This window comes from Nomascus leucogenys, chromosome 8 (genome assembly GCF_006542625.1).
Source record: "Nomascus leucogenys isolate Asia chromosome 8, Asia_NLE_v1, whole genome shotgun sequence".
NCBI classification, from domain to species: Eukaryota; Metazoa; Chordata; class Mammalia; order Primates; family Hylobatidae; genus Nomascus; species Nomascus leucogenys.
In genome coordinates this window covers 73,308,421-73,334,876 of record NC_044388.1, presented here as the reverse complement: position 1 = coordinate 73,334,876, position 26,456 = coordinate 73,308,421, and the positions used below count along the sequence as shown (strand labels likewise).

Below are 26,456 nucleotides of genomic sequence, written 5' to 3'. Positions count from 1 at the left end.
CGTTGCTTTACCTTCATGTTGCAAGGGTTTAACCTAGCTCAAACAAAGGCCGTGATCATAGAACATTACCATATTTGAGTAATGTTGTCAGCTATTTTTACCATCACATAATTGCCAGTCAATTCTCCATCAATTCAATTTACTTGTTAGGATGGACAGAAAGAAATTAATTGGCCATATGAAAAATCTATTAGTGTGATTATGTAGGCCATATCTGAAAAGCTTTCATTTAAGATAATTTCTTATCCTTTCTCTGAGATGAAATACAGCATGTAGCTTTATTTATAAGGCTCAATTCAATTTCCTACTGGACCCTCATGCCCATTAATAAACACCAGCATTAATTGCACATGTTGGGCAAAGGAAACAAGCACATGGTGTGTAATTATACTTCCCAGTGCACTGTTGGGTACATTCTCCTAGAACCTAGTGGCTTTTTCTGTTTAGGATTTCCAAAGATGTAACTTGGTTGTAATAAGAACAATAAAAAATATTAGCTTATAAAAATGGTAATTTCAGTAAAGTCAAATACCAGTAGAAGTGAGGATGTCAGTATCATTTTGATGCTGTTCTGAAATAAAGAAGCAATAATCGCTATTAGCTAGAAATGAATTGCCAAGTTCTAGGGAAAACAGGCTGCATGCAAATATGCCTGAAGGAGCTGATAATACCAGGAATGGGGCCATTTTCTTCTATATGGCAGTGTTTTTTTTTAACCTGGTGATCAAAAAATGAGGATCCCTGGTAGGTGTATTTTTCTCTCAGCAGGATCAGCCAAGCTGTCTCTGAAGATCATAGTCCCAAGAGATGTTCCTTTTTTGATATACATGGGTTTTGCTGGTTTGTTTTTAAATAGGTAAATGTACTTATTATTACAAACAGCCTCAGGCTTCATTTAAGTGCAAAATGCTTTTTCCTTCTAATAAGGAAACAGTTGGTCCTGCTTTGACGTGTAGTGTACACCAAATGAGGGTCTACAAGTATTCTAGACTTTGCATTTTAAAATGAGTTATGACAACATTAGTCAAAATCAACCCAAATCCTCATTAGACTTAAGCGAGGTTTATGCCCTGAATCATTTCTCTTCTAATTATCGTGAGGCCAGCTGCTGCTCCCTGCATTTATTTAATCCACCAGAAAAGGAGAAGAAATAGTTTTCATTTTTCCCCAGGGCTAAAATGGTGTCAATTATCTAGAAGTTCCTACAATTGACTGTCCCAATGAATAGAAATGCTATTAACATTTCTTCTTTACTCTTCAAATGATTCAGCCAGACCCTTAAAATAGCTTCGACGTACTCTGCTGTCATTGCTTTGAAGAGGAATAAAAGAGAGGGAAAAGGGAGAGCAGTAACGTCAAATTACTTCATCTCTATGTATTTCTTCACCTGTAAAATGTGTATGGGTTTATTATTAGCACATTCCATTTGATAAAAGTCAGATATCTCTCAAATTGCAAGTCCTAGTTAGTAGGAAAGGCCATTATTCCACGTGAAGTCTTTTACATCTGTTATCTCATTTTCTCTTCAAAACACCCTTGGTGACTTACGTGTGATCATCATTTTATTCATAAGAAAAATTAGGGCTTAGAGAGAGCAGGTGACTTGGGTGAAGCCTGGATCACTCTGGCTGCAGAGCCAATGCTTTTGGTATCTTACCCTGTACTGAGCATCAGAGAAGTTTCAAAAGACAGCTGGTACCCCCTCTCAAGATGGGTGTAGCTTGATTAAAGAGATAAGACATTTGGGAAAATAACTAAAATACAAGCAAGGCCCTGAAGATGTTAATACCCCATCAGTAATTCAAAGTTTTGAGGTTCACAGTGTGAGATCCCTCTGGCTCAGAAATGCTTATAGAAAACAGTTGGCTTTTGCATCAAATTATAATAACGGATTATAACCCATTGAGTAAAACAAGAATCTGTGAGTCCATAAAGTGACAATAAAGAAATAAATGAATGAATGAAAGGATTAGAAAAAGCTCTTTCTTTACAGTAGAAGAAATGATAGAGTTTAAAGAGTACCATTTTGCCATCATTATAGGAATAATTGATTTGGGCAGGAGTCATCAATGGATGCTAAAACTCCTGGGTTAAAGAAGCAAGATATTTGCATAGCCTCAAGGTACCGCCTTACCAACTGTGTATCAACTAGAAAGGCAAAGATAGTAACTTTCCATAGGAGAAACTGGCCAACAATATTTTAACCAACTTAACATCACCGGTAATGGCACCAAGCAACTCCTTGAGCCTCTGATGCAATGCCTTGAGAAGGACAATATCACTTACATGGTATCATTACTAAAAATGCATAGTCTGACTCTTTATCACAAGAATACAGCAAACAAACCCAAAGTAAGGGCCAGTGTACAAAACAACTGGCCTGAATTCCATTAAAATGTCAATGTCAAAGACAAAGAATTGCCAAGAAACTATCCCAGATTAAAGGACAGACTCATGACAAAACAGGGAGCATCTGATCCTGGTTTGGCTCTTGGAATGCGGGGAGGAGGGACAATACATGGAACATTATTGGGACAATTGGTGAAATTGGAATAAGGTCTGTACATTAGATAATAGTATTGTATTGATGTTACATTTCCTGATACTGATAATTAGACCATGATAGTGAATGTCAGCAAACGTCTGCAAATGTCCGTGATTTTAGGAAATACACATTGAAGTATTTAAGAGTAAATTTGCATCACATCTGCAAATTACTCAGCGTGGGGGAGGAAATGTATATAAATACATACGTGCAAATTAGTCTCATAGGATTTGGGAAAAAATAATGTGTGTGTGTGTGTGTGTGTATTTTGAGGAGGAATGACAAAGTAAAATGTGGCAGGTGTCGACAAATGAATCTGGGTGAAGGGTAGACGAGAACTTTCTGTACTTTTCCTGCAACTTTTCTGTAAGCTTCAAATTATTTCAAAATCAAAATCTTTTTTGTAAAATTGACTTTTGAACTGCACATCCCAGGTACCCATATTTATAGTCCTTATCAATCCATGCTTTTTAATTACCTAAAAATTGCTATCTTCAAAAAGACGCTAGTTTCTAGCTTCCTTAGCATTACCTAAACTTGCCTGGCTATTCCTGTCTTACATATCTCCCTCTTTTTTGAGAAAACTCCTTATTATTTAAATTATTATTAACAGCTAGGCTTATTAAACACCTACTACACACCAGGTCTTGTGTATATTACCTCATTTGCACCTCACAAAAATCCTCTGAAATGTTAATCCTTTTATACAAATGAGAAAACTGGGATTCAGAGAAGTTAAATAATGTGCAAAAGTTCAAACAGCTGCAGCTATAGAACCCAAACTGAGTGCAGATTTGTCTGACTCTGGATTCCACATTCTTATTGTCTCTGCTGTGTTGCTTTCCTTGGAAGATTAAGAAATAGGTACCACTTTGGCCGGACACGGTGGCTCACACCTGTAATTCCAGCACTTTGGGAGGCCGAGGCAGGAGAATCACTTGAGCCCAGGAGTTTAAGACCAGCCTGGCCAGCATAGCAACATCTCATCTTTACTAAAAATCAAAAAGATTAGCTGGGTGTGGAGGCACATGCCAGTAGTCCCAGCTACTCAGGAGGCTGAGGCAGGAGGATCCCTTGAGCCCAGGAGATTGAGGCTGCAGTGAGCTATGATTGAGTCATTGCACTCCAGCCCTCCAGCCTAGGCAACAGAGCAAGACTGTGTCTCAAAAAAACAAAAAAACCCAGAAATAGGTACCACTTAAAATTTTACGCTGTTATTTCTTACATGAAAAACTGTCTCCAATCTGCTTTATGTATAGTCATGTTATCTTCAATTAAATGGTTAAAATTTTTAAAAGCAGAGCTCAGTCTTAGGTTGTCTTTGGATCTTGGACAACACAGAGCATCCTGCCAGTGCTGAGCATATACTATATACTTAATAACTATGTTGATTGATGGAGTCTTAGAAAACACGGAAAGAAAATTATCATATCACTTTCCAGAGATTCTGAAAATTAAGTTTCTTTTTTTCAAGTGAGTTAAAACTAAGTATTCATTATAGTAATCTGTGGTTTCTCAAGCACTTTGCCTTTTGTAAAGCACTTCGTCGTTTTCTCTGTGTTTTAAAGCAGAAATCCAGCCATCTACAGAGATGGTGGAAAGTCAGTCTGCACGTCCAAGTAGTCTCATGATTGTTAGATTGGATGAAGCTTTGATCTCAATTGAACCTTACAATGCTTGCCTGTTAAAATGGGGAGGAATTACTTCCTTTACTCTACAGATACAGTCTGAGGTTCACTGAGTTTAGGACTTGCCCAAAAGGCCAGTTAGAACATTTGACCTTGGTTCTTCCATCCCCTTGCTGAGGAGTGAGGCTCTGTTGAGTTGTTCTACATTTTTTTTCATCCATTCACGTCAGTTGTCTTAGTCAAGCAGTGTATCACACATGCACTCATCACTGGGTTAGCAAACAATGTTGACAACTGAGAAGCAAATATTAGCATTGCTTTGATTTCTTTATTTTTTTTATTTTTATTTTATTTTATTTTTGAGACGGAATCTCACTCTGTCGCCCAGGCTGGAATGCAGTGGCGTGATCTCGGCTCACTGCAACCCCCGCCTCCCAGATTCACGCCATTCTCCTGCCTCAGCCTCCCCAGTAGCTGGGACTACAGGCGCCCGCCACCACGCCTGGCTAATTTTTTGTGTTTTTAGTAGAGAGGGGGTTTCACCATGTTAGCCAGGATGGTCTGGATCTCCTGACCTCATGATCCACCCGCCTTGGCCTCCCAAAGTGCTGGGATTACAGGTGTGAGCCACCACGCCCGGCCTGCTTTGATTCACTTTAAAGCAGCCATATTTTTTAAAGGCCAATGACATAAATATATTTACTTTTTAAAAAAGATTAGTCAACTGCTCTGTAATAGGTACCTTGTAACCATATAATAAGCAGACAGGTATTTTTAGTTTTCATCTTAAATAATCATTTTGCATAGCAGGCTATTTACATCTGGCCCACATGCCTCTTTCAGACAACTCAATTATACATCTGCTTTTGACCAAGATGTGAGGGAGCATAAACAGGATGACATTGTTAGGGGAAAGAGAAAGGAAGAACCCAAATCGGGCATGAAGAAATGACTCAGAAAGTGCAGTGAGGGCAGGTGTTACATCTTATGAAGCCTTGCTGGGAGACAGGGTCAAATCACGAAAGCGACTCTCAGCTGGTTGCTTACTGATTCAGCTTTTCCAAGTCCTGATTTCTTGGCACTTCCTCTTGCAGAAGGAATGATGACTTTTTCTAGAACTTGGTAGTGATTTTTTTTTTAAACAGCTTTATTGATGTACAATTCGCATACCATAAAATTTACTCATCTTAAGTGGACAGTTTGAGTTTTAGTAAATTTATACATTTGTGCTACCATCACCATGATTCGGTTTTAGAACACTTCCACCACCCTCAAAACTTCTCCCTGCTTCCTTGCCTGCTCCCGTCCCTGGCCTCAGGCAAACACTTGAATTGATTGTGGAACTTTTTTACTTTTGCCAGCATGTCACCCCAGCTACAGTCAACTGATCTATGGGTCAATTGTCTTGTCCCAGAGGGGTTGGTCTCAGTCTAGCTTATGGAGATGGCATAGCTTTGTAACTGTGACAACTATTGGTTTCCAAGTTGACGTTTGGCCCCCATGAGAAATGCCTTGGCGAGAACTGAGATATCCTTACTCATGTCATTCAGAAATCACAGATGTCTCTCATATTTTCTATCAGTAAGGCTCTCTCAGAATTGCCTGTTTATATTCTTAATGTGATAGAAGATGTGGTTAAATTTTTGAAAAGGGAAAACACCATAAGAGTTAAGACAGTAGCATCTAGCTATTGTATTTTCGTTTTAATTTCATGATGTTTGATGTCCTGCAACTCAGGCATGCACAAATGATCACGTGGTCTCTTGTTTCCCATAGAAAAGCCCTGGTCTCATCCTTGCAGGGGTTTTCTTTAGCCTCTGGCCAAACTGCCATATCTGAAAAATCAGAAATAAAAGGCACATATAATGCGGACTCGTTGGTTTTCCTCTTATTATTCAAAGGAGCACATGGAATATGGGGTAGACTTGAGTATCCTTTTAAAGATAGCTTTGTTAAAAAGCTAATTTATAGCCCCCTCGGCATAGCTCTAAAAAAAGAATCCGATAGAAAAAGCAGGATACAAAATTTTGCATGCAATATGCTCAAATTATTATGCTTTATACGAGAAGGGAAGAGCTGGAGAAAATTTAACAGAACAAAATTCCCCCGGTGGTTGTCTTTGGATGATACAAACAGTGTGGTTCTTCTCTCCTTCTCCCTACCCTGCCTTCTTTCTACTTTTCTGTGTTTTCCTAATACAGGAGAGTGCTTTTGTGCTTGTAAAAACTAAAAATAACCTACTGAATCATATTTCCTTTAATGAGTCTCAGTATTCTTAACTCTAACAATTAATATTAGCATTCCTTCTAGCTGACTAGTCAATTTGCCCAGTTGCCTTACAGGTTAATCAATGCCTCCAGCACTTCTACTCTGAACAAGTGAGTTTGAAGATTCACACCTGGCAGATGTTGAAAGGAGGTCGGCCACTGGCCTGACAATCAGGACTCTTACTTTAGTATATATACCTAGCCTTACCTGTCTCGTAGTGAAATTGCTGAAATTTGAAGAGAGGCTTGCTAACTCAAGCTAATCAAACACACATGAAAACATAAGCCAGAATGCCAGTTCATAAAAATATAGGGAGAAGTAGAACCATCACCTAGACTGGACGTTCCAAACATTTCCCCGCCACTTTTACTACTTCTACTGGTGGAACTACCATGAGCTGCACTGTAGGGCCTGCTGCATAGGCCTGCTACATGACAGATGTCCTTCATCACCCATCCTCCAAGCAGCCCTCCAAGTTTGATTCCTGTCCTTTATTCTTAAGAGACAGGTTATCTCCTAGTTCTCCAAGGAGGTGCAAATTCTTCCCCTGAACTGCAATCATATTCTACCCTTTATTTCTGGTCCAATCAGAGCCTGAGACCTGATGGGTGAGGGGAAATTCCTTGTTCTCTTTTTATCTGCTTCAGCCCCCTTCTATCTTCAGATTCAGTGTTCTTGTCCAAAAACCGCCTGCTGATTTGATGAGCTACCTTCTAATTTAAACAGACACAAGGTGTTTGGGTCAGGCGGTCACTCATAGCATCCACCAAAGCCCAGTGTACCTGTATCACAGCATTCATACAAGAACATGTAAAATCTTATACTTATTATAATTTCAAAAGACCCTGATATGTATTTAATTGGGACTTAACACTGCATAGTCAGAGAGAAGGCAGTGATTTTCATTGTATGAAGAAATTGGGACAAGAAACAGCTGTGGCTTTCAGGGTTCCGTGCCTAGAGGCTCAGCTCAGAATGGTAGGATTTGTTCAACTCTTAGTCAAGGTGCTTGGGATTCCTTCCAGAAAGACCCTGTTGTGTTGTTCCCATTGGTTATAGGAGTGGCAGGGCACGGGTGGCAACCTGGTATGACAGCCAGGGCCTCCTGCAACAAAGCCAAGTGAAGAGCAAACCATAGCAGCCACACTGTTTGCCTAGGATTTGAGTCCTTTCTTGGATTTAACACACAAAAATGAATGTCAGTTATGCTGGAATTGTCCAAAAGACCAGGTGAGACGTCAATAACTTAGAGACTGGAAACATTTTTCAAAGCCCCAGCCGCCCAGGCTGGAGTACAATGGCGTGATCTCGGCTCACTGCAACCTCTGCCTCCCGGGTTCAAGCAATTCTCCTGCCTCAGCCTCCCAAGTAGCTGGGATTACAGGCACCCACCACCACGCCCAGCTAATTTTTTTGTATTTTTAGTAGAGACAGGGTTTCACTATGAGGCCAAGCTGGTCTCAAACTCCTGACCTTGTGATCCACCTGCCTCGGCCTCCCAAAGTGCTGGGATTACAGGCGTGAGCCACTGCACCTGGCCTAAGTTTGTTGTTTTATGTGGGATTTCTTGCTTAATAGATATGGCATCTGGTGAACCGGTGAACCTAGAGTATATATCGGGTATATATCAGTATATATCAGGTATAGTGCATGTTACCAGGAGTACAATCCCAGCTCTAAATGTTTTGCAGACAAAAATAATGAACTTGTTACATAGCTCAGAACTCATAATAAGGACTTCATCCGGAAATCTAAATAGTTCTGATGTAATCAGAATTTATAAAGCCTAATACAATATGTCTTGGCAATCATATTTCTCCTCTGCAAGGCTGATAAATATAAACAATTTTATAAATACAATTGTTACTCAACAGAGTTATCTTATATGATCTTGTTTATGAGCTCTGTCTCCTCTTCACTTCCATTTCTAGGCAACTCCAAATGTCTGCAATTTCAAAACAGAATTTTACATATATGAATAATACACAAATACATTTTCTGTATAAAAATACAATACGGAAAAAATTAAAATGTTTCTGACTACCACTCAATCCTTCCTCTCCATAGACTGTGTATAGTTTCAGAACTTTACTATTTGTGTTCATGGTTTTATATAGTTTTGTTTTTAGCATTTCTACTATAATATTCTGTTTCATTCTGTAGTTTATCCTGGGGATCTTTCTATGTGGCCATGTTGTTTTTAACTGCTACATAATGTTATTATCCCATAATTTTGAGTGTTAACCATTCCTGTAATGACTAACTTATCATTTCCTATTTTTCCATTACTATTAACATTGCCTGTGATGAATATCTCTGTATATGCCTCTTCATGCGTTTGGGTATTTCTCTAGAGGAGCTATCAAAGAAGTGCCCTTTTAAAGGATTAGTATGTTTTGCAGCTTAAACAGATACTGCCAAATTGTTCTCCAAAATTTTAATTCCACTTTACATCCCTACCAGCAGTAATACTGCAATTCTACTGTTGTCATTTCTTTAGGTTAAGGCTTTTGATTCAGTGGAGCACCTGCTATTAAAATGCAGATTACTCTGGCAGAGGCAATTAAGTCTTTAAAACCTGAAAATTTTAGAGGTAGTTTTGCTGAAAGCTGGGGACAGACCAGGTCTTTGGGAAGGGAACAACCTAAAGATATAAGGCACTAAGAGGTAGGAGTGGAGTGGTCAATAGAGTGACAGTTGATAACGAAGAGGTGCAAGATAAGTTACAACTGGAGAAGAGCTGGGGAAGCTGGAAGAATAGTAGCGAAGAACTACCACTCTTCCATCAGACTTGGGAGCTATGGGGAAGGGAGTGTTTTGTATAGTTTTGTCCCTAATACCTCTACACTACCCTGCCCCAACCTCCTCCTTTTATTTCTTCCAGAGCCAGACTTCGTGTGTGTGCGTGCTTGTTTTATGACTCTCCTTAGGCCATGTGTCACCTTTTAGCGGAAATGATGGCAAGATAGAGAGATCCCAGCCTAAACCAGCTTTGGCCAAATTCTTTCTTGATAGATAATGATCATTTCTAAGACTACAAAAGCAAAACAAAACAAAACTGCTCACTCCAGTCACATTCCTAGTGGCCATCAGTTCCATATGTAAATTTAGTGAAAAGTTTCTCAATTTTTTTTTTTTTTGAGACAGAGTCTCCCACTCTCCCCAGGCTGGAGTACAGTGGCGTGATCTCCTCTCACAGCAGCCGCCACCTCCCAGGTTCAAGCGATTCTGCTGCCTCAGCCTCTGTAATCCCAGTAGCTGGGATTACAGGTGCCAGCCACCACGCCTGGCTAATTTTTGTATTTTCAGTAGAGACGGGGTTTCACCATGTTGGCCAGGCTGGTCTCAAACTCCTGATCTCAGGTGATCCACACGCCTCGGCCTCCCAAAGTGCTGGGATTACAGTCATGAGCCACTGTGCCCAACTATAAATTTAATGAAAAGTTTCTGAGCATTATTCCCCCTCCCAAAGTATTTACAATCTTAGGATCCTGGACAGACATTTGTTCTGATTTTGAGAACCTTATTTACCTGTTACAGAAAATGAGGAAGAAGGAAAATTATTTTACAATCTGGTACATATATTTTACTCTCCAGCATTTAATTCATTTAATGAAAGAGTTGGAGTTGATTAATTGTAGCGATTATTTTAACAGACGTCTTAAATTTGCAATGAACTTGGTATCTTTTTTTCTTTTCTTTTTTCTGCCTATCACTAGTGCAACTGATTGTTCAATCAAAACTCCTAAGTCAGTGGCTCTCAAACATTGGTGAACATCAGAATCACCTGGGGACTTTACAAACCTCCCCATACCCAGGTGATATCCCATATTAATTAAACAGTGCCTGGGAATAGGAGCCAGGCATCAGTAGTTTAAACTACCATGGTCCAATGGATAAGGGGGGAAAGTTGGCTTGAAAAATATAATTTCTAGGAGGTATGAGATAATGATACAGTTAAATATTTCAAATACTCTAAGTTTTTTCCTTTGATCAAAGAGTGTCTGTGATACAATAGATATAATGAACAATAATTTACAAAATAAGATAGACTACTAAAATTTGCTAAATTGAGATGTTAAGGTGGGTGCTTGGTTGTCAAATTGAGTACAGAAAGAACAGAAATATCATGAAAGCATGATAGTTTATTAGAAGTTTGCATGGCATACAGTGATACCACAGGCATGCTTTATGAACCTAAGAAAGGTCCCCTTAAAGAAATGTAGACAGGTTTCTCAGTAACCAGCAGAGAGCACAGAGGAGAACCTCATTAAGGATTTAAAGGAATTGTTAAATATAGTGAACCCCAAGTTTCTCTTCAAAGAATCAGTATGTCAGTACGTTCAGCTCTCTTATTCTTTGATTCTCCATTTTAAAGTTTAACTTTCTGGTTCTCTTCTTCTCCTTGCTCCTAGTTTCAGTAAACAGCATTCCCACCAGTCCTAATCAGTAGTTCACATTTGTTCCCCTGGTCACCTGCTCCATCCTGACTCATCCCGGTCACCTGTTGGACCTGAGTCACCCCTGGTCACCTGCTCTGACCTGAGTCACCTTTAGTTGCCTGTTCCTAACCGTCCTTCCTGCCAAACTACCCACCCCACCACTGTGGCTCATACCCCTACTCTCTTTAAAATAGCCAATCAGAATTAGCTTAGACTGTGCAGTCCAACCCTAGCCAACAGGGGAATGACACAGCAGTAGGGCCCTGCTTCAGGAATAAGAACTCCTGCCCCTTCCCCGTCCAAGTGTGCTCTCACCATTACTCCATTCACAAGTTGCACCCTTCTATAGAAGTAAAAATTGCCTTGCTGAGAAAATTAAATTTATGTTCGAGTGCTATTTCCTTGTGGCATCAAAAATTTATTTATAACAGATTTAGGAGTTTTTTGAGCCTTGAGGCTGGGGAGAAGTAACCAGAAAGAACCTTATCTGCACCTGCATTTTGTCTAACCATTTGTGCCCTACATATTACTTTTACTGCTCATACATAATTCTTCATTACTTCTAAAATTCTGGAGAATGCCCTAAAATGTAAGCTGCTCCTCCCCAGCTAGTGTGGGATTTGCATCTCACCCAGATGAAAGAGCAAGCCGATTGCCAGACCTGTAGCCAAGTGAGTCAGCACCTGTACCTCGCAAGAATGCATACAAACTCCAGGGCTGCTCTCTCCTGGAGAGGGAGGGAGGGAGGGGATTTAAAAACCTGCAGCAGCATGGGGGAGGAGGCTGTTTGTCCTTCCCTCTCTGGGGAAGTAACTCGCTCAAACTGCCTTCCTTGCTGAGCTGCTTCGCGTAGCTTTGAGGAAGGTCTAGTGAAATTGGTCTTTCCATTACATCTGGATGTACTACCAGAGAGTTCTGCTGCTGTTGTTTTTTTAGCTTTTCTTTCTTTTTCATTGAGTCTTTAAAGGGCAATTGTCGACACTCTGCAAACATACCGATTTGGTGTCTGCCTACTTCGGAGTCTTCAATCTGGGCAGTAACTATTTACCCTTTTTCCTGCTAGCCTGTCCCCCTCTCTGGATTGAAGTCACCTGCTAAGACAATGGTATGGGCTTTGACTCCTCCTGATCTAAAAGGAATAGAATTACCTAACAGTTCCAGGGTCATCCTTTGGGGGAACTAGCCCTGGGCTTCTGTTCAGCTGAAGTTGTGTTTTGACAATGCTTCTTGGTCTGTTGTGGTAAGTCCTTACAAAAGCCAAGCAAAAGACTGAAATACAGGTTGTGGCTTTCTGCCGTATTTTCCTCTTACCTTCCCCCCGAATGCCCTTGTGTTCTTATCTAACCTAGATTATCACATCTTTTGTGAGCACTCCCTTTACCCTTCTTACTTTGCACTGTCACAGTAGTGGCACAATCTTAGCTTTCAGAATATTCTTAAAGATAGAAAGGGAGAACTAGTTTAAGTAAGTTCATCTCTAAAGAAACCTAGTGTTTTAGCTTTATGACCCCTAGGTGTAGAATTCCGCCTTAAGACTTGACTGTGTTTTCAGTTCGATGCATGACTTATCTGAAGCTTTGACTTGGCCTATTTGTGTGTTTTTATTGTTGTTGAATGGAGATAAATGTTGCAACAGTTTTCATGTTTTTGAGGGTGTGATTGAACCTTGTTTTAAAAAAAAAAATTCTTGAAGGAAACCTAAAGTGATGGACAATTTTGTGTAATTTATATTTATTTTATTTTCTTTCTTTTTTTTTTTTTAGACAGAGTTTTGCTCTTATTGCCCAGGCTAGAGTGTAGTGGGGTAATCTCAGCTCACTGCAACCTTCGCCTTCTGGGTTCAAGCAATTCTCCTACCTTAGCCTCCCGAGTAGTTAGGATTACAGACATGCGCCACCACGCCCAGCTAATTTTGTATTTTTAGTAAAGATGGGGTTTCACCAGGTTAGCCAGGCTGGTCTTGAACTCCCGACCTCAGGTGATCCACCCGCCTCGGCCTCCCAAAGTGCTGGGATTACAGGTGTGAGCCACCGTGCCCGGCCGTAGATGGGTATCTTTTTTATTCTTTTGAGAGTTGGACCCTTTGTCTTCAGGACACTCCATAATAAAGAACCTCACAAGCACTTAACAGTCTCATGGCTTACTTTACAGCTTTTATCATTGCTGATAGGCTTAGTGCATCTTCTGTCTGAACCTGCCTATAAATTGTCATGATCTTTCCACTGTCTTCTAGGACTACCAACCAGACTCCCGGAAATCATGTTAGTAGGATCCCAGTCTTTTTCACCTGGAGGGCCCAATGGGATCATTAGAAGCCAGTCCTTCGCGGGTTTCAGCGGCCTCCAGGAAAGGCGATCCAGGCAAGTACTGTGTGGTTCTCTCCCGGGATGCTGCGTGCCAAGGAAGTGAACTTTGATGTTGTGGAGAGGGTCTGTGTGCATTCAGCCTCGTCAACCCCCCCACACACACACCCCCAACACACACTTTTTTAATCTTTTTCATGGAAAGGATGTACTAAAAATTAAGTACTATAGTTTATTTTCTATCATTTAGAATTCCTCCTGCAAGGACGATGGCTGAGGATTTAGGAGAAGCTAGTGATATATGCATAGACCTCTCACTACCCCTCCTTCCACCCCTTTCTGAAGCACATTTTCCATTGCATTCAGACTTTGGAGACTATGTTTGCTATGAAGTCATGTAGTGGATAATGATTCTGCCTCTGCAGATTGACTCTGGGGAGCAGATGTCATTCTGACAGAGGTTGCCAAAGTTAGTTTTTCTAGTTTCCTGAATCTCCTCTCATCTGAAACAGGACTTAGGGGAACTTAAGAAAGAAAGAACAGATAGTGAATAAGCAACATGTAACCAAGTTTATCTTCAGTTTTTCTGTTATCATAAAGATCTTTGCCCTCTGAGGGGCCCTATGTGCTTTGACCTGTATTGTCCCATTTGTGCACACGGTGATGGCAGAGAGTATAACGAATAACTAACCTGGGAGGGGTGCAGTAGGCACCTTCCGGCCTTGGAGGTCTCGGCTTTCCTACTCATAGCTGGGTCAGTGAGTGGCCCAGCCTCTGCATCTCCTAATTAGATCAGTACTCTGGTTTTAAGTTATCAGATATCCATCTTACCACTGCACGCTGTATCCCTGGCACTACTAGGGATGTTGAAATTTTATAAGTTATACCTAATCGGTAATTTACTTCCTAAAAATAAAGCTTTAAAAAAAGCTACATGTATTTTAATGTCATACAGAGTTAGCTATTTGTCATGCTTATGGTCCCGTATCGAAAAGGATTTATTCGCATCCTCGTTGAATTTCATAGACACTTGTACCTAAAATTGCATAGTGCATGTATATTTTTTAGTTGGATTATATCCTTCTGCCTATTTATTATGTCCACCTGGAAGTCTTTGCCCTTAGCTTCCTATGACGTTTTAGAAAAGCAATACATTTTCACTCAGAATACACATTCCCTGAAGCCAGACTTTGACTCTAGGTAGCCTCTGCCCAACAAAGCTTTCAGGTTTCAGCAGTTAATAAATCTAATACTAAGAAACTAAATGCAGGATGGCTCAGATCTAGGAACATTACCTTCTGCAAAGGACACTAATGTGAACACAAGATGATTACAAAGACATGTCTTGGTCAGGCGCAGTGGCTCATGCCTGTAATCCCAGTACTTTGAGAGTCTAAGGCTGGAGGATTGCTTGAAGCCAAGAGATCGAGACCAGCCTGGGCAACATAGCAAGACCCCATCTCTACAAAAAAAGTTTAAAAAAATTATCCCAGCACTTTGAGAGGCCACGGCAGGAGGATTGCCTGAAGCTAGACCCTATCTCTAAAAAAAAAAAAAAAATTAGCCAGGCATGGTGGTGCATACCTGTGGTCCCAGTTCCTTGGGAGGCTGAGGCAGGAGGACCACTTGAGCCCAGGAGTTCAAAGCTGCAGTGAGCTGTGATCAGACCACTGCACTTTACCCTGGGCACAAAAGTGAGACCCCCCTCTCTTTAAACAACAACAAACTATTTAGCTGGGTGTGGTGGCACATACTACTTGGAAGGCTGAGGATCACTTGAGCTCATGAGCCCAGGAGTTCAAGGCTGCAGTGAGCTATGATCACACCACCACACTCCAGCCTGGATGACAGAGGAACACTTTGTCTCTAAAACAAATAAGTAAATAATAGAAGACATTTTTCTTTTGTCAAATCCTTTTGGATGCCCAATCCTCACAATTTCTTGTTCTTTCCATAGGTGTAACTCCTTCATTGAAAATTCCTCCGCTCTCAAGAAGCCTCAGACCAAACTGAAGAAAATGCACAATTTAGGCCACAAAAACAACAATCCCCCCAAAGAGCCTCAGCCTAAAAGGGTGGAAGAAGTCTACAGGGCCTTGAAAAATGGACTTGAGTAAGAACTTGAACCTGATAATGTACTTTAAGGAAAGACCCAAGGGGTCAGAGAAAAGCTGGTCTTATGAGATCATTTTTTAGATGTCTATTTCTGTAGGAGGTATTTTATTCTTGCACCACAATTAGGGAAGCCTGACATAAGTCCCAGAGATGGGAAATAAGTTGGTATTCCACATCATATTCATAACATTGATGGAGACCTGGAACCCTGTGCAGTATTGAGTTTCACTTAAACATTGATGGACAGACATATCCATTCTAGAGATTGCTGAAGGAGGGTTCTGAAACCTCCCCGATATCTTACAGGGATTGTGAACCCAGAATAAGACTTTCCTAGTGTGCAATGGGACGTTCACTATTTGTTCTATTTGACTAGATAGAATTCTGTGAGGCCAGAGCCAGGGCTGACTCAACAGACATCTTGCCCCTTGTCTCCCCATTGGTTTTTCTTTTCTAGACTTTCAGCCTTTTTTCTCCTTTTCTACTTTCCCAGCTGGATAGTATCCAGTGCCACTGCTAGAGCTTTCAAAATGTTGAAAGATTGGGAAAATACAAAGCCTCCTCCCCAACTACAGAGCAAGGTTCAATTCTTAATCCCCTTTGAGAAGGAAAAGTCAGCAACAGCACCAGATTCCACTTAACAGGCACAGAGATTACGATTACATCTTGTCTTATCTTTGCAGTGAATATCTGGAGGTTCACCAGACGGAGCTGGACAAGTTGACAGCTCAGTTAAAAGATATGAAAAGAAACTCTCGCCTGGTAGGTACTATCCAGTCATTATGAGGTTAACACTGTTCTTTTTAGCCAAATAGCTTCTTTTACTGGATGGGGCTGGGGAGGAATGTTTAAGAAAAGCAGATCCAAGGGGCAGAGTACTATCTGCGTCCCCCAGTATGTCTTAGAAGGAAAAAGAAGGGTATGTTTTCTTCTTAATGCGTTCTAGTTAATACTTTTCAATATTTTCCAAGCATGTTTATGAGATCATTTTTTAAATGTATGTCTTCATGAAACTTTATAATCAGGAAAAAAATTTTTAATGTCCTTTACCACCCTCCCAAATAATATAAGGAAATGAAAAGTTGAAGTTTTCCTAGCATATTGTTAGTACATACAGAATTTGGGTCCAGGCACGGTAGCTCATGCCTGTTATCCCAACACTTTGGGAAGCCAAGGTGGGAGGAACGCTTGAGGCCAGGAGTTCGAGACCAGCCTGAGCAACAAAGTGAGACCCCCGTCTTTGTTTTTAAAAAATATAAAAAATTAATATAAATAACTTGGAATCTAGAACTTTTACTATGTCTCCAATTTTTAAAAAATATAATCAGTAAAATCAGGGAGGGAAAACAGGCTGAAAGGTGTAACCACCATGAGAAGTTAGAGTTCTTAGACCAGATCGAGTACATGTTATGTTGCAAATTTCTTCTATTCTCATGAATCTGTGAGGACTTGTGTGATTGAAGAGGTGGTTCTAATGTCTACACTATTTTAAATGATTTTGTTCAACTCTACATATTATACCTCACTGTTTCAAGAAATCAGCCCGAGAAAACTCAACATATTCCTAGGAGGTGCAGCTAGATATTCATAGCTGCTGTCTTTTTCTTTTGTAGGAAATGTGCTCAAATGTATACTGTTGTCCTTTTCAAAGGCTTAGATATTCAAGGCTTTATCAATATTAAAAATGTTTATGTTCTACTGATGTTAGGATATAAATTGCCTGCATCTATGTGGAACCCCTGTGTCAGGGCTTTCAGAGCTGGTGAATGCCCTTGACCATCCTCACTGGCTGCAAATGTCCCTCCTGGAAAACAACGGTGAATGAATGCAGGGTCTTCTGCCAAGACCTCATGTTCCGTAAAAATCCTTCAATTGGGGGATACGAGGATAGCGCACTGATTATACTATGATACTGTGAGCACACAGGAAATGAGCTGGCTTTAAAAACAATTTGAGAAAAGCTTATCACAGCCTCAAGAACTCTTCTTAAGGCCGGGCATGGTGGCTCACGCCTGTAATCCCCAGCACTTTGAGAGGCCGAGGCGGGTGGATCACCCGAGGTCAGGAGTTCAAGACCAGCCTGGCCAACATGGCGAGACACTGTCTCTACTAAAAATACAAAAATTAGCTGGGCGTGGTGGCGGGTGCCTGTAATCCCAGCTACTTGGGAGGCTGAGACAGGAGAATCGCTTGGACCAGGGAGGCGGAGGTTGCGGTAAGCCGAGATCACGCCATTGCACTCCAGCCTGGGCAACAAGAGCGAAACTCCGTCTCAAAAAAAAAAAAAAACCTCTTCTTAAATATCAATTTTATTTGTTTAGACAGCGAGGCAAGTATGTTTTAACGTATGCCACTGCTATGTTTTATATTCATACCATTTATTTAAAATTTTTTTAATGACCATGAATTTACATGCCCCTTAATAGGTACGATGGGAGAGCTCAAAGCAAGTGAAAACTTTAAAGATCCCAAGGGGCAGAGAGGACTGCATGCAATGCTAGAAACAGTGTAAATAAATGTCAGCTCTTACATGTACTCTTACTGGTATTTAAAATAACCCAAGTTTTTATTCTTTAAAGTAAAATATCCAGTGGAATTTTGTAGGGCTGATTATTATTTCCACAGATAATGGGGAAATGTGGGCTAAATCATTCTGTTAAGATGGGTAACCTTTTAGAGGATGATGTTTAAATGCAGATATTCCTTTTTTTATTGTAGGGTGTGCTGTATGACCTAGACAAGGTAAGTTGCCATTCTGTGTTGGGGTGCTAATAAGAAAAAAATTCTGCATCCTTGCTGGGCGCAGTGGCTCACGCCTGTAATCCAAGCACTTTGGGAGGCTGAGGTGGGTGGATCGCTTGAGCCTAGGAGTTTGAGACCTGCCTGGGCAATGTGGCAAAATCCCATCTCTACCAAAAAAAAGAAATATAAAACATTATCCAGGCATGGTGGTGTGTGCCTGTGGTCCCAGCTACCCAGGAGGCTGAGGTGGGAGGATCACCTGAAGCTGGGAAGTCGAGGCAGCAGTGAGCCGTGATTGCACCCACTGTACTCCAGCCTGGGTGAGAGAGCAAAACCCTGTCTCAAAAAATAAAATAAAACTCTGCATCCTTGAGAAGTCAATGGGAGACCCTCTTAGAGACAGTAAAATCCTAGAGAACTGAGTTTTTCGAATCCTGGAAAAATGCATGCTTTTGTCTAATGAGGATAATGAACAAGTACTGTGATATATAGATTAAATAAAGTGTTTAAGGTCACTTCCATAAAAATGCCACTGGGTTGTAGTGTTTTTATAAGTTTAAGAACTTTCCAAGCGTTTGGAGGCCTTTACCTGTGTTGTCTCTGAATATAAATTACTATACTTCATCAAATCTAAGTCATTGTTGATTAGAAAATGCACCATTATTTTGAGTGCCATAAAGAGAAAAAAAGGATTCCAGTTAAAATCTGACAGTTGTTTCATTTCACCTAAAATTTGCATTTTATAGTTATCAAGAAAACTGTTAGGTCTATTTAGACACAGATTTTTTTCTCTTTCTTTTTAAAAAAATTTATATACAATGCTGCTCCATGCCTTTCTGTGTGCACAATAATTTTATTTCAATGCTGAATCATAGTGTGTTCTTTTTGAAGACATTTTAAAAGGCAATTAAATGCATATAATAATAATTACAACTCAAAGAGATGACACATGAACAATTATGATTATCTTTGAGCTTGTACAGGCAGCTGTCTTCCAGTAGCAATTGTAAAATGCACCCCAATTTCAGAGACACTAAAATGTGAATGGGGAAAAAAATCAATCTTAGAAGATAAAATATATTATTATGAAGAAATTTAAATATACTCCAATGTGATACTGTTCTGTCAGAATCTAATGACTTCCATTGGATTGGCCTTTCTTCATGTTAAACACAAGGATTCTGATAACTAATTCAAGTTCACATCTCAGAATATTTATTCAATATTAAAAAACTAAATTTCCAGGGCCAGGCATGGTGGCTAATGTCTATAATCCCAGCACTTTGGGAGGCCAAGGCAGGTGGATCACCTGAGGTCAGAAGTTCAAGACCAGCCTGGTCAAGATGGAGAAACCCCATCTCTACTAAATACACAAAAATTAGCCAGGCATGGTGGCGGGTGCCTGTAATCCCAGCTACTCAGGAGGCTGAGGCAGGAGAATCGCTTGAACCGGGAGGCAAAGGTTGCAGTGAGCCGAGATCGTGCCATTGTGCTCTAGCCTGGGCAACAAGAGCAAAACTTCGTCTCAAAAAAAAAAAAAAAAATCCAAATTGGTATTAGAGAATCTCTAAAATAGCATCAAAGATAGGAGGAAAGGGGAAGGAAAGGGAAAATATATTGGATTTTCTAGTACTTTTGAGTATGATGTAATCAAGATATTCTCACAAGCCTAAGTCAATTGAACTATAAATGACTGTACTTTTTCAAACTTCTTTTAATTCCAGCAAATTAAAACAATTGAAAGATACATGAGACGCCTGGAGTTTCACATAAGTAAGGTAACTGAAATTCCTGTTCTCGTTGCCTGTTTTTCAGTTCTGTTGCTAATCAAATACACCTTTGGCCTGAGCGTAATATCTAGTTCGTGGAGAACTTCCTATCCAATTGACTCCTAAGCTGACTAGCAATCAAGTCCTCAAGTGGGCACTAAAGATGGAAGAACGATAAGAATGGAAGGCCTGATGGCCCAGCACAGTTTTGGCTCTACCTCAGTTCCACAAACATTTATTAAGTGCTAAGTAACAGGCACAGTGCCCGGTGGAGGACTTCCAGCCTCAGTGTAGGGTGCTCAGAGATAAACTATCAATCAAACTAGCCCTACAAAAGACTTCATGTTTGCCTAACTTTACACTCTGGTTCCACGTAACACTTGGTGCCCCATAAACTTCATGAAGGCCTTATAACTATTAAAAGACCGCTGTCTCAGCGCCTCCCTCAATCTCTCTCAAGCCCTTGGCTCTTTCCACTCTCCCTCATATGGCATGGTTTTCAGGTGCCATTTTTTCCCCTCTCCCCTAGATGTGCACTAGTTTGTCAGTGTCCCTGACACCCAGCCCTGAACCCTATAGTTCACTGGTGGTCCAATGTGGCTGACTATCACCCCCTTGTTCTGGGCACTATCAGGAGTTATTGGTGCCAGCTAGAAAATATTTACCTTTAGAGGCAGCTAAATCACACCATTATCAATTCCTGTTTGTCTATATCCATCAGCCTGTCTTCCAAGTGGGGAGCCTGGGAGTTTTAGCAGATCTCTCTAAGAGTCAGAAGCCCTGGGTTCTATTCCCAGCTCTGCCACCTACTCACTTGCTATGTCATCTGTGTGAATCTTGGCTTTCCACTCTGTGAAGTGGAGCTGGGGAGGTGCACAGATTTGATCTACATGATCCTAAGAATCCTTTCCGGTTTAAAATTCTAGGATGATTTGTAGGTATGGATACACATGTATATGCTACTGCCTTCATACATTCTTGCTTTGAAAGATATTTACTACCTAGGCAAATCTGAAATTGCTCCTATTTCTGCTAAACTCAATAAATAAAACAATGACATCCATCAGAAGGTATTTACGTGGCAGGCAAGCTTTGACGTATTATTGTTTAATTCAAAAAACAGCAAGAAAACAATCAGTATTAGGTAAGGGTATATTTATCAATCTTGCATCCATGGTTGTTAGATACAACGATCCCAATGGTTTTCAAAGGTCAGTGGTACTCTTTCTGTTTGCAACATCTTATATTCAGATGCCTAACAAATTATATGGAATTGAATGATTCAATTAATCAGTTTATTTAATGAGCCACTGCTGACTGATAGGTAAGATAAATGCTTGCCTACAAATGGCTTTCTGCTAAGGTTACTACATAGGTATACTTTATCCAAAAGTTTAATTCCATTTGGCTAGGATAGGTTGATATTTAAGCAAAAACAAAAAATAAACTTTCTCGATACACAAAGTAATAGATTAAGTCATTATGGCTATACCGGTGGTCCTGTGAGCACTGTCTCCTTATTGAAAGGATAACAAGCTCAGAAAATTTGGCGTACCCGATAGCAGGGGAAAAGGTTGCAGGGGCAGTTCCCCAGAAGACCACATGGGTGACATAGCCTGACCTGCATTGGAAGAGATATTAGCACTTGGGTTTCTAAAAGTTTTGTGGGGATCTCCCACATCAGAACAATTTGCAATGTTTATTTAAAATTTCAGATTCCTGGCCCAGCCCTAACCTACTACTGAATCAGCATCGCAGAGTGGGGCCTGGGCATCAGCATTTTAACAAGCTCACCAGATGAGGCTTAGCTTTAAAGCATGGAAACCACACTCTATGCCAACCATCAACCAAAAGATGTCATCAGCAGATAGGACACTCCTTGAGTCTTATATCTCCCTCTTAATCAGAGATAAATCCATTGACTCTGAATATTAAAGATGATTCTTTTCAATTTGGGCATTCTTCTCAGCAGCGTTGAGTGCATTGTTGAAGTAAATAGCAACAAAGAATCCTTTAATCAAGAGAATAATTTTTAGTCTCTTCATGTTTGCATTCTAAACTAAGTGTCATTGATATCTGTGTAGAGAAAGCAATTATGGAAAATTGCACTCCTCAAACAGGTTATAGTAACTCTTTTTAGTGAGCAGCCAAAAGTTTGCCTTCAGAACAAAAGGGGACTCTTAAACTCTGAAATCTAGTATGTGCATCTCCACCGTCTTCTGGATCTATAGTTAAGCTTCCTTTTTGAAGAAACAAAGTTCATACTGAAATGAAAATTCAAATAGTGCTAGGTAAGTATGCCTCCCCAAAGCGATAGGTTTTATCTGCTTTTGACAATGCCTGATGGTATTGTTGTTATCCGCCTGAAAATTCTTGTAGTTAACTGCAGTCAGTTAAAGATAGTACCAGACTTATAGAGATAAATATCATTAAGAATAACTTTAGAACAGGTTTTTTTTCAGCTAAGCACGATGATGTGCACCTGTAGTCTCAACTACTTGGGAGGTTAAGAGGATCACTTGAGCCCAGCAGTTAGAGACCAGCCTGAGCAACATAGCAAGACCTCATCTCAAAAAAAAAAAAAAAAAAAAAAAAAAAAAATTTCAACCCTAGCACTACTGGCATTTGGGGATAATTCTCTATTGCAGGAAGCTGTCCTCCGCATTATAGGATGTTCAGCAGTATGCCTGACCTCTACCCACTAGATGCCAGTAGACCCCTGGGGGTCAAAATTGCCTTGGGTTGATTGAGAATCACTGCCTTAGAAGAATTAGCTGATTATCAGGCTTATATGAGTATAAAATCAATAGTCATTTGAAAAGGGTATATTATTATTATTTAGAAGCATAAGTGTATATATGTAGCAAAAGAAAAGTTCATTTATATTGCTTCAATTTTTTTCTGTAATTGTCATATAATTTACATGAAAAAGAGTTCAGTTCTTAAGTGTTCAGTTTGATATATTTTGACAATTGTGTTTTACCCTAATTTCAAGAATAACTTTTTCTCTTTACAGTTGAGCTAAGACTTTACAAAAATTATCTTCAATATATATCTCCAAGTTACTTTACGAAATACTAAATCTGGATATGTAAATATCAGGATTACAAATCCTAATATTGTGACACTACCTCTTAAAGTGATATTAGCCTAGGATACGACAAAGTTTTCACCTTGGTATAAAATTGTACAAACCCTTTCAGTGTTTGTTCTATACACAGAAGGCTCTCATCTTCCTTATTTAATACTTACAGTCTTATTTAATATTTACTTCATTATTTTTATTATTTAATACTTAATTAATTATTTAATACTTATTTAATACTTACAGAAGGCTCTCATCTTTCTTATTTAATACTTACAGTCTGCCCATGGACCCACAAAGTCACCTAGGGGTCATTTTAAACAATTCCAATGATAACCTCAAACAATGCAAGAGAGGAACTTCCCTTTTGCATAATTTGAAAACAGGATTAGAGCAAAATCTGTTCTGAGACAAAATGTATCACAGTGGCTACAATAAAAACGATTGGTCCCTATCTAAAAGGATAATACTTCTACAGGATTCTCTTTGTAGAGGTCAGAAATATAAAGTAAATTAAGCATGTAACAATGATCTATGTATTTTCTTTCAAGCCTGACATTTATTTCTGTTTCCTGTTTTGATTCTGGCAGGTAGATGAACTCTATGAAGCTTATTGTATCCAGCGACGCCTCCAGGATGGTGCCAGCAAAATGAAGCAAGCCTTCGCAACATCCCCTGCCAGCAAAGCTGCCCGGGAGAGTCTGACAGAGATCAATCGGAGCTACAAGGAGTACACGGAGGTATAACTCACCAACCTGCTTAAGTTGCCGAATCCCTTCTGGCCTGGTGTGAATTGTTGGTAATTGCCAAGAACAAGGCAAACGGCAACCCACAACCTCATTCCACCCTCTAGAAAGATAGGTTTTACTGTTAGCCTAAAAAGTATGCAAGAAAGGCAATCGGTGGAATTGCTTAAAATGAATGAATAAGCTGGGAGTGGTGGCACGTGCCTGTAGTCCTAGTTACTCAAGAGGCTGAGGCAAGAGCATTGCTTGAGCCCAGGAGTTCAAGGCTGCAGTGAGCTACGATCGCGCCACTGCACTCCAGCCTGGGTGACAGAGTGAGGCCACATCTCTAAAATAAAATAAAATGAATACGTAAGCCACACTGCCCTGATTTGTGTCATTTAAACACACTTCTAAATATTCTAGTGTAAATCGAGCCTAGTTTTATCCCTGGAAGTGGAGCAGACCCTATGGTTCAGATAGCTACACTGGATGTCAGTGTTGGATCAGTAACCCTCTGCCTACAATGATTTTTTTAATTGTGAGAAATTTTTATCATAAAGGAGCCAAGATTAAGAACCGTGAACAGAAGTGTGCTTTCCTGGTTTCCAACTCTCTGGGGCCCAAGCATCTGACATAGAGAGGTCTTCACTCCTCCTGGGGTCATCTAATACCAATGTCTTTGATGAAATGACTAAATTATTAAAGCAGCACTCCTCACTATCCCATGAGTCTTTGTTCAGAGATCAGATTTCATGAATGAAGTCATCAGCCTGTAGAGGGTCTGTTGGACAATTCCCAGAGTTGAGCATCTGTCTCAGCCCTGGGATCAGAGGGACAGCTTGGATGACTGTCAGTAGGATCCCTTTGTGTGTACACTCCCACGTTGCCTCTTGTCTAAACCAAGTTTCTCTCTTTATTTGACTTAAAGCAGGGCTTCTTTACCTAAGTTCCTCCTTTAGAATAATTTTTTTATTATTTTTTGAGAGATGGAGTCTTGCTTGATCGGCTGGAGTGCAGTGGCGCGATCTTGGCTCACCGCAACCTCTGCCTCCTGGGTTCAAGTGATTCTCCTGCCTCAGCTTCCCAAGTACCTCTTCTGCCTCAGCTTCCCAAGTAGCTGGGACTACAGGTGTATGCCACCATACCTGGCTAATTTTTGTATTTTTAGTAGAGACGGAGTTTTACTATATGTTAGCCAGGCTGGCCTCGAACTCCTGATCTCAGGTGATCCGCCTGCCTCTGCCTCCCAAAGTGCTGGGATTACAGGCATGAGCCACCAAGCCTGGCCTAGAATAATGTTTTTTAAATGCATAAAATAAAATACATAGGAATTGAAAAGAAGAAAATATACTGAAATACAGTTATTTCAATATCATCAGTACAGTTTTCAAAATATTTCAAAAGTCAAATGTGTGACATAATTCTATGCTGCTGCTTTATTAACACATCAAATTATAAGATCTAGTAGTGGCTCTAATAACTACTGAAACACCAAAGTAATGAAAAGTATAAATGATTTTTTAAAAAGTTATCTGCAATAAATGATGTGACATGAACATATATGTGATTTCTATCAGTGTCAAAATCACAGGTATGGCTAATACTTCTGTGGCTTGTTTTCTACCTTCATCATACCCAAACATGTTTAATTTCAGTTAAATGTTAGTGAAAATAAAGATCTGACTCTTCCTACCCTCCCCCATCCTACTTTATAGAGCTGCAGATTGAAAATTCCTGGCCTAGAAGCAATTCTAGTGCACGAGACCTCATTTCTACAGATCTCTGAAATCAGGAGAGCCGTTTCCAATTATAAAGGATGTTTATAGGACAAATGCAGATAACTGACCAGCAGAATGCAGGGGCTGCCTTTGTTGGCATATTTGCAGGTCATTTAAGACACAGCCACCCTTGATCAGGTGCCAGGGCATGGCATCATGACCTTGCTCACAAATTCAAAGACATAGAGTGCAATTTAAACTGCCTTGGAGAAGAAAGAAGTCCAGGGCTTCTGTAGCCACATACCTCATTTGGTATCAGGTGGTTTTATATCCTTATGGCCGGGTGCAGTGGCTTATACCTGTAATCCCAGCACTTTGGGAGGCCAAGGTGGGAGGTTCACTTGAGGTCAGGAGTTCAAGACTAGACCGGCCAACATAGCGAAACCCCATCTCTACTAAAAATACAAAAATTAGCCGGGCGTGGTGGCGGGCACCTGTAATCCCATCTACCCAGGAGGCTGAGGCAGGAGAATCGCTTGAAACTGGGAGGCGGAGGTTGCAGTGAGCTGAGATGGCGCCGCTACACTCCAGCCTGGGTGACAGACAGAGACTCTATCTCAAAAAAACAAAAAAGCAAGAAAGAAATACATCCTCATATAACCACAAAAGCCAGCATTTTATTATGATGATGGTTTAAAATGAGGATTTAACAATGAGGTCAAGGTGGCTCAGGTGCTTTTGCGTGTGCAGCAATGTTCATCAGTGGCTGTGGGTGGTGGGGGGGTGCCAGGGGGTGGGGGGAGGAAAATTTTGACCATGGATGTCCTCAAGTCTTAACCTCGCTGCCCTCACGTTTTTCAGAGATACTGGTAGCAATCCTAACATGCATGATAGCATAGTTGATATTTCTGGAAACTGTGTTTCTTCACAGAAGTGCCCAATACTCTGAGGAAATAAATTGGTTTATAATACTGAGGCTTTGTTTTCAAGGCTTTCAAGCTACACAGAGCTCAGACTTCAGGAAGTTTTCCCCAGCCTTGCTAGCTAGTTCAGGTAGTGAGAACTTGTAAGGGAAAAAGCAGTGCCATTCTCTTTGCATCCCATCAGAGTGAT

At 40.3% G+C, this 26,456-nt stretch overlaps 1 protein-coding gene across 3 annotated transcripts in view; it reads left to right on the top strand.

Moving 5' to 3' along the window:
* The window catches only part of RIPOR2 (RHO family interacting cell polarization regulator 2), a 102,694-nt gene that overhangs the window by 21,994 nt on the left and 54,244 nt on the right, over positions 1 to 26,456 (top strand). For all 3 annotated transcript variants that reach the window (XM_030817388.1, XM_030817387.1, XM_030817389.1), the window contains exons 2-7: positions 13,117 to 13,243; positions 15,144 to 15,299; positions 15,985 to 16,063; positions 18,020 to 18,043; positions 19,768 to 19,821; positions 23,488 to 23,637. In XM_030817388.1, coding sequence (XP_030673248.1) covers positions 13,143 to 13,243; positions 15,144 to 15,299; positions 15,985 to 16,063; positions 18,020 to 18,043; positions 19,768 to 19,821; positions 23,488 to 23,637 — 564 coding nt within the window. In that variant the 5' untranslated portion in view covers positions 13,117 to 13,142. The remainder of the gene's footprint in view (positions 1 to 13,116; positions 13,244 to 15,143; positions 15,300 to 15,984; positions 16,064 to 18,019; positions 18,044 to 19,767; positions 19,822 to 23,487; positions 23,638 to 26,456) is intronic.